At 39.9% G+C, this 9,142-nt stretch overlaps 1 protein-coding gene across 1 annotated transcript; it reads right to left on the bottom strand.

Annotated features, from left to right (window-relative positions):
* Window positions 1–1,923: 1,923 nt before the first annotated feature.
* Window positions 1,924–8,860, bottom strand: chmp6a (charged multivesicular body protein 6a). Its single transcript, XM_017490087.3, has 8 exons — window positions 8,470–8,860; window positions 5,877–5,986; window positions 5,346–5,433; window positions 5,083–5,169; window positions 4,186–4,251; window positions 2,624–2,704; window positions 2,445–2,511; window positions 1,924–2,345 (listed from the first exon to the last, which is right to left on the bottom strand). The coding sequence occupies exons 1-8, from the start codon at window positions 8,533–8,535 to the stop codon at window positions 2,296–2,298; spliced, it is 615 nt and encodes a 204-aa protein (XP_017345576.1). The 5' UTR covers window positions 8,536–8,860; the 3' UTR covers window positions 1,924–2,295.
* Between the last annotated feature and the right edge of the window lie 282 nt (window positions 8,861–9,142).

Raw genomic sequence — 9,142 nt, 5'->3', positions numbered from 1 at the left:
CTCTCTCAGTTTGAGAAAACACGCCCCCTGAAATTGGCTCCGCCCACAAGGCGGGTCTTTACGGTACCTGTTCAACATTCCCCGCCTCCGTTGGTTCAATAACCATGGCAACCGTGGCACAATAATATTGATGAAAACAGTTTCTCGAAGTGAACACATGAGGTGAATTCTGGTGCGAATGGCTTGACGTTTCAGTTCAGTGGTGAAGGATTATGAGATTAAGTAGAATACTGTAAGACCTGATGGGCTTGTGCTGTTTTAGCATGCAGTGCATTCTGAGATGATTTTCTGCTCAGGGCAGTTGTAAACAGTGGTTATTTGAGTCACCATAATCTTCCTGTCAGCTCGAACCAGCTGTCCGTCCTCCTCTGAGCTCTCTCATCAAGGCGTTTCTGCATGCGGAGCTGCTTCTCGCTAGATGTTTGTTTGTTTTTCACACTATTCTGTGTAAACTCTGTGTAAACTCGTTCTGAAATACTCAAAACAGTCTTCGGGGTTAGCATGTTTGCCTCGCATCTCCAGGGTTGGGGGTTCGATTCCCGCCTCTGCACTGTGCGCGTGGAGTTCGCATGTTCTCCCTGTGCTTCGGGGGTTTCCTCCGGGTACTCCAGTTTCCTCCCCCAATCCAAAGACATGCACTGTAGGCTGATTGGCGTGTCTAAATTGTCCGTGGTGTGTGAATATGTGAGAGATTGTGCCCTGTGATGGGTTTGTACCCCGTCAAGGTGTCCCCTGGGATAGGCTCCAGGCTCCCCGCAACCCTGTGTAGGATTGAAGGCTGGATGGATGGATGAACTGGGGTACAGATGTTCCTGTTAAAGTGTCTGGGGTATGTGCAATCACAAATCATCATCCATCACTCTTCATGCATCCCTGCTGGATTTGGTTTATTGCATTTCTCTTTAAGATGTGCTTCACACGGGAGAAACAAAAATCGGCCGATTGTTTTGTTAAGCGCCTCTCAGACATTAGAATCGAGGACTTTTCATTTCGCCATGAGACACTTTAGCAGCTTAGAACGTAACATCAATGTCATCACATTTAATACTGCGAGTTGTTGCTATGGTAGCAATGAATTGAGGAAACTGAAAGAACTCATCTACACGCTCAATATTTTTTTTTATATCCCCAAAGAATAAAAGTTATGCAATAAACATCTTGAAATTTGAATATGAACTTGTTTTGCCTCCTACAGCTTCAAAGGATTATTTGCTAGCTGGATGATTGAGTACCATCTGTTTCAGATTCCCAAATCTGCTTTAACATACCTTTAATAAACTTGAAATGTTGTTTTTTCCCCCATGTTATTGCAGTGCACTGTGTTTATGTCTTGAAAGCAGGCTCGTCATTTCTTATCGCAACAACAAATATGAACATTTGATAGGAACGCCGGCTCCAGTGGTCTCGGCAAAGAATAATAATTAAAGCAGCTTACTGGTCAAGGACAACAAGGCTTGTGGGTGGAAAAAAAATCGTGTCAGAAACTGATGATTGAATAGTTACTTACTGTAGCCACGAATAAGCAAAGGAATATTATATATATATATATATATATATATATATATATATATATATATATATATATATATATATATATATATTATATATATATATATACACATACATACATATGTATGTATATATACATATGTGTGTGTGTGTGTGTATATATATATATACACACATATATACACACACACATATGTATGTATATATTTTATATATATATATATATGGCTCCTGCTTGATTGGAATGAAAACCTGCACCAACACCGGCCCTTTCCAGATCAGATTGGACACCCCTGATTTGTATGGATTCACAAATGCACATTTCATCAATACTGACATGGATTTTACTTACACAAAAAGGTCATAGTACAAGGTAATATACAGTAAGAAATTGAACTGCAATCATTTACTTCCAAGTCAGTCTCATGGACAAGATCGTTGAATGTTCTCATTTTGTAAAAAAAAAAAAAAAATCTCATGATTGTGTAATGAGTTTCTATTCGTTGAATCTTCTAATATCAACCACACATGAAGACAATTGTATAAATGTCCACCATCTTCATAATGGCAGTGATTCGTTCAAGCTTAGTGCTTCTGTTCAAAGCAGACATTATTACCCTCATCACAATAAATAAAGCCAGTACATGCAATGCATATGTTGAGTCAGGTTTAAGAAAAATCATTGGAAGAGCTGACAGGAAAGAACAGTGTGTTCACGGTGTGCTTGCGTCTTCGTAATAAGACTGATTAACGTGTGAGCGATCCGTATCGCGAGACCGTCGGCTACTACGCCGACAGAACCTCTCCATCCTGCTTCACTTCCGCTGGTTTTCTCTCTAGAAACAAGACAAGAGCAGAAAGTTAGAGAGAGGGAGAGGGAGCCACATACTGGCAGTTTGAAGTAATGCTGCATTTGCGCTTTAAGACGTTCACACCCTTCTTTAGCTCGGGCGCTGCAGGCAAGGGCTCAGTGGGCACTTCAGGAAGTTGAAAATCTTCATCCTTTGAAACAGAAGAAATCAGATCGTTTCAGGCAATAAAAGGAAGAGAAAAAAACCCCAAAACAAATCAGCCTAAAATAAGCAGGCACCTGCTCTGACAGAGATGAGTGTACCTGAATGATGGCCTCCAGCTCAGCCAGCACAGCATCCTCATCCTCCTGGCTCAGAGAGCCAGCCAGCATCTCACTGATTTGCTGGGGGGGGGATAAAATACATTCAGAGATGCATAATACTGATCTGATAATATTATCCTGTTATTAACCAAATAGCGAGACAATTTCTAATGTCTGTAAATGTCTATACGTATTATGTATAGTAATAATCAGATCAATCATCAATAAAGACATCCTATGTTCACGTGGTTCACGTCATCTGTATCGTCAGTTGCACACTTTTGCATACATGTTAAATGTAATCTGATTCTGGAGCTATTTCACACCAACAGGATCCCTGATACTAATACCCAGTATAGGATCAGTGTGTCCAAGTTTATGTTTGTCCATTCAGAGACTGTTTTATTTAAAGCAATTTACAAGTAAGACCAAATACAACACACGTATCCAAGGGCTTTCTGAAAGTTCTAGCATTTGTACCTACAACCTTGTGGTCACTAGTTTAAACCCTATACAGCAGTGCCACAGGCTGAGTGCCTCCATGCCACGCAGCATTGATGCAGTAATTTGTGCAAAAGGAGCCCTGACCGAGTATTGACTGCATAAATGAACATACTTTTCAGAAGGTCGATATTTCTGTATTATAAATTCTTTATTCTAATATTTTGAGATACTGGATTTTTGATTCCCATGAGCTGTAAGACCGACCGAGAAGTGAATGTCACCGACGGTGCTGGCAAACGTATGTATGTACGTACGTACATGTCTCTATGTATGGAGCAGCTCTGACAGTAGTTCCAGCTACAAGGCTTATATTAATTCTAACATCATTCTAACATCATTCTAACATGTTATCATTTCTGTACTAACACTTACACAGGGCCGCTCATATAAACAGATTGAACCTGGGTGTAACTGTTGGTATGGTGAAGCTTTCTGTGACATGTTTATTTAGCATTTTCGGAAGGAGTCTCCAGTGTCGGCGCTTTGTAACAGTCAGAGATAAAGCTGTGTAACGTTAGGTTTTCCACCATCTCTTCAGGTTTGAGGGCTTTGTGAATTCTCGATAACAGAAGACACTGTATTTATCCGTTTTATTCATTTCAAGCGGGGGGTTTGGCTGATGAGGGAACTGCTGATTAAAGCTGCTATAATGTAAGCAGTATATTAGAATGTTTTGTAGCCGTTTCACAACATGAAATTATAACAACTATAAATGGATAAAAAAAAGTTTCATTTTCTATTCATAAAAATTCTATTTGGTGGCAAAACCGCTGTGGTATAAGAGGAATAAAACGGTGCGAGTTGTGCTGCTACTGAGAGAGGAAAAAATAAATCAACCTCCAGGCGGTTACTGCATCACACTACTTTGGCGTTGATTATTTACCTAGAACAGCACACGCTGTGATGTTTTATTCCCTACATAACCTCTGCGTCACCACCGGCTCATGTCAACCTGTAACAAAACCTTTTTATTCACTGGACGTGACTCAGAAAAGAGATCAGTCACCGCACCGGGGCAGCAGTAACCACCTGTACTGTAAGTGATAAACAGGACAAACCTTCTGATATTCTACTGAATCCTGTGTCTCCAGCATTATTCTCTCCACTTCTTCAATGGACAGAGCCTGTGGAGACGAGATATCCTTTAAATGCAAGATCTTTCCTCAGGAAAAATAAAGCACCATGACTTCCAAAAAACAAAATAACACAATTTTAGCTAGAGTTAGCCATTTTTAATCAAGAGTTTTTATTTATTCATTCATTTTTAAACTGTGTTCTCTATCTATCTATCTCTCTTTCTCTATCTGCCTGATCCATCCTGATGCCCTGCTTCTGGCTGAGTTCTCATCACTTGGAAATCATCCACTGTTGCTGAAGATGGCCCCACATCCCCACTGCCTAAAGATCAATGAGATTACTGAGGATGGTAGCACTTAAAAACCATGAAGATGGCGTTGGACTGCAACTGATATGAACGGTTTCGCTATGATAGCTTTAGTTCTACAACTGCCATGAACAGTTCTGTACTCGTCCCCTTGTTATGAATTTCCTGGGTACACAACTGCACCTTTTGACCATGTTGTACGCGGTTATAGAAGGGAATAATTTATGGGATGGGTTTCCTTTTGAGTCTGGTTCCCCTCAAGGTTCATATCATCTCAGGGAGCGTTTCCCTTGCTACCTTGCTCATTAGAGATAAATGGATACAGTTTAAATGTATATCCTGAATGTATATATTTCTGTAAAGCTGCTTTGTGATAATGCCCATTGTTAAAAGCGCTATACAAATTACACAGAATCTAATTGCATCTACAATAACTTAATCTGTAAACAATGGATGCTACAGAGGCTTTGCCAGACACAGCTCATTCTTGAGTACACAGGTTTTCTTTTTCTTTGTACATCATTCCTAATGCTGAAGCGCACGAAAACTACATTTCATCTGAGCTCCTCACCTCATGCATTTTCTTCAAGCAGTCATTGCCGACTTTCAGACCTTCCAAGACCTTTACTTCAATCTGAGCAAATTCGAGGTCCTGGACCTGCAAAGAGAACATGTATGCACATTTGTAGCTTTTGACATACTGTGTTCTGCTACTTAAAAAAAAAAAAGAAAAAAAAAAAAAAGTAGGACATGTCCACAGAGTGATGTGCTCTTCAGAGTGTCCCTCATTTGGATCATTAGTGCAGTCTCAGTAGAGCAGGAGACGACTCTCACCATGTGCTCTAGGTTGCTTATCTGGGTCTCAGTCTTGTCCAGGAGTTGATCCTGGTACCGCTTTTTTTTGAGCAGCAGAAGAGCTCTTCTGAAACCACAAGGCCACAGGAATCACTCGTAAACGCCAGCGTACCATACGTGCCATGAACATTCACTCAAAACCGATTTATAATGGAAACAGATACTGAACTCTTTTACACTTTAATAACAACGATATTAGAAATGAGCAGACCTCGGAGATCGTCTTAGCAAAGTTGTTCTAATGTAGTTTTATCTAAATGTTCCAAAATCGGACCAATACACTTGAAACAATTCCAGTCATTTACATTCTCAAAAAAGGTTTTAAAGGCTTAATTCTGTCTATTATATTTTCGAAGAAGAAATATATGTAATTATTTCTTCTTCTAAAATATAATTGACAGAATTAAGCCTTTAAAACCTTTTTTTGTTGTGGTTTAGTATCCTCCTCTTTGAACGACACAATTTAACACATTGTATGAGAGAAGATAAATGAAACGCCGTTAAACGTACTCTCTCTTCCCATCCCTCAGCAGCTGCTTGGCTAGAAGCCTCTCTTTCTCCAGCTGAACGGTCAGTTTTCTCTGGTACTGCTTCAGTTTATCTCGCTGCTGTTTTAGTTGCTGAAAATAATGGACGGAAGATAAAGAAGTGTAAATTGTGTTTAAGCTGAGAAACTGGAACGAACCCATCCGAAAAACCTGTATGGAACGTAGACGCAAATCACTGCAGTTTCCTAAAAGACTATACCGGTCTGACTGAATTAGCCGGCTAGTGTGCAATTAGAATACAGACTTCATACAATGACTTCATGCTGCTAATCGCATTATACTGATTGAAAATTCAGAAAGTGTTGATGAATTTTCTTAGCGGCTCTGACGGTAGTTCCTCAGGATTATATCAGTGCTCTTGCTCTTAATATTATTGTTTCTGTAGTGACAACTTCTACAGGGTCTTGTCAGGAGGACACTCCAAATGAAACAATAATAATAATTTTATCATGTCATTGATCTAGCGACATTGACTGTGAGGGGACGTATATTTAGTATTTATGGAAGGGGACTCCAGTTTCTGCACTTTGTAACAGTCCGACTAAATCGGTCACTTTAGGGTCAATTATTTTGTCTTAAGCCGGGTGCACACTGTGTGATATTTAATACTCCTTTGCGTCTGTTGCCTGTCAGACCCTATGAACATGTTCCCCTCTGTAAGCCATGTCACACTGTAGGATCTCAGTTGTCATTAATGTCAGACTGTATGACAGTCAAGACACGAAAAACAGATGCATGCAAGAAGACTGGTACGGAGTAGGAGAAGCCACACTACAGAACTGTGCCTCAAATCTTCCTACACTGCCAGAATTTAATCGGAGGAGAAATTTGATCGTGACGGCCGTTAATCGGCAGTCGGGGAACACGTCAAATTAACGATCAAAGACTATAGATTTTGGCCTAGGATTATAGGAATCTTTTAGGATTCTCAAAATTTGTCCCAGACTACCACATCGTGGCCAGAATCTTACAGTGTGAACCCGGCTTTATTGTCTGACTAAGTGAGAGAGAGAGTGAGAGAGAGTGAGAGAGAGAGAGAGAGAGAGAGAGAGAGAGAGAGAGAGAGAGAGAGAGAGAGAGAGAGTGTGTGTGTGTGTGTGTGAGTGAGTGAGTGAGTGAGTGAGTCAGTCTGGTGTGGAACCAACCAAGTGTTTATGATAACAGGAACTAACTCAATTTAAGGGGATCGTTTTCAACAGGGTCTAGAAAGAAGGGATCATATTTACCCCTTCTTAGCATCTCTTCACTGACTTCCACGTTAAATTTAGGACTGATTTTAAAATCCTTCTTGTTTGTGCATAAATAATTGTCTGGTCTTGCACCAAAATACATCAGTGACCTTCTCCACCCTTACTCTCCATTCAGATCGCTCAGATCTTCCAAATCGGTTACTTTTGTCTGTCTCCTGATGTCAACATAAATCCAAGGGTGATCGGGCTTTTTCTGCAGCCGGACCAAAACTTTGGAACAGTCCCCCTTTCATGTCAGGTCTGCGTCATCATTAGCTTTTTTTTTCTTTTCTTTTAAATCTTCTCTTAAATCATAGTTTTATTCCTTGAAAATTTCCTTAGAAAAATATGTAGATGTTGATGTTATTGTTTTAATTGGTTTACCTCTTTCTACTGTACAGCAATTTGAATCCACTTATGTTGTGTTTAAATGTGCTTTATAAATCAATGTTGACCAGCTGGACGTACACCCAGTTGAAAGATCGGGCTACCCGTTGCACCATCCAGGTGTAGTATATTTTATATATATATATATATATATATATATATATATATATATATATATATATATAGATAGATATATAGATAGATAGATATGGAGATAGATTTTGTTTCGTTTCAAAGGTCTTTCCCTTTCGTCTTCTCTTCGTCGCCTGTCCGATTTCCTAATTCGAATTCCTTGATTGTTTTACTTGTATACTAAAATATGCATATACAAACTGTTGCGATTGTTTAATTAATTTATTTGTTTTATTAATTACAACTAACTATAAACTGATTAACCATTAACTGATTAAGCACTGACTAAGTGATGTGGTATAAGAGGAATAAAACATGCTGTTGTTGGAAACCAGTCTATACTCCCTGACTGCGTCACACCACCGTGTCATTGATTATTTTCCTATAACAGCACACCCTGTTATTTCCTCATTCCTTAGTTAACTATCCATAGCTGCCAGTGCCTTTAAATCCCAGGGCCAGATAAATAGGACACCTGACTAATCCCAGTGCATGCAGTTGTTTATCCATGAAGAGTAATCCCTTTAGTGGTATTTAATTAGCGTTACCCAACATACTGACCATAACTGTTGAACACCACCCATACATCCACCCATACATCCACCCATACACCCCAACCTACACTCCCCCTCCCCCATACACCCCCCCATCCAACACAACCCCATCCCATCCCATCCCACCCACCCACCGACCCACCGACACACACACACACACACACACACACACACACACACACACACACACACACACACACAGATTAAATGCTACGTTTCTTTAACCGCGAGGATAAATATGAATGAACAGTACCAGAATAGCCCGGTCCTGCTCTGTTACTCGACTTGGGCATCCTTTTCTGGCGAAAACGTTTCCCATTGCGTTTTTCCCACATCCCCGCCACTTCTACTACACCCGGCTCTTTTCTGAAATAAATCAATTATTTTCTCTCTCCGAAATGCATTCCAGTAAACTGCTGTACGATGCACACATCGCCTGAATCACTCCACTACTCTAACGTTCACCTGCTAACCAACAACAAACAGGAAGTGACGCTGGCTAGCAACCGTAGCTGCAGGTTCCCTTTAAATTCTGATACAGGATCAGTTTCCCCACCCAGGTAAACATTCAAACTGCATATTAAACCTGATCTCAGATCAGAGGTATCGTTCTAACACCAGCGTCCATCGAGAGAAAACGAAATACACTACGATAAACGTTACTTCCGGTTTCCTGTCAGGCGGAAAGGCTAAAGTCTTGTCTAAATAATAAAAGCCTCCTAAGATTCTCTAGTCAATTACTTTTTGTTCAGGTTTATTTATTTATTTATTTTTACAAATTTGTGTTATTATTGAGACCGGTAGTAACTTGAATAGCTTCTTATAATATACTTTTTATACTGTAAATGTATACTGTATATAATTATATAGCTATTCACACACACACACACACACACACACACACACACACACACATATATATATAT

This window comes from Ictalurus punctatus, chromosome 2, assembly GCF_001660625.3.
Source record: "Ictalurus punctatus breed USDA103 chromosome 2, Coco_2.0, whole genome shotgun sequence".
Taxonomy (NCBI): domain Eukaryota; kingdom Metazoa; phylum Chordata; class Actinopteri; order Siluriformes; family Ictaluridae; genus Ictalurus; species Ictalurus punctatus.
The sequence above is the reverse complement of the archived record's forward strand: the minus strand, read 5'-3'. Positions and strand labels throughout refer to the sequence as shown.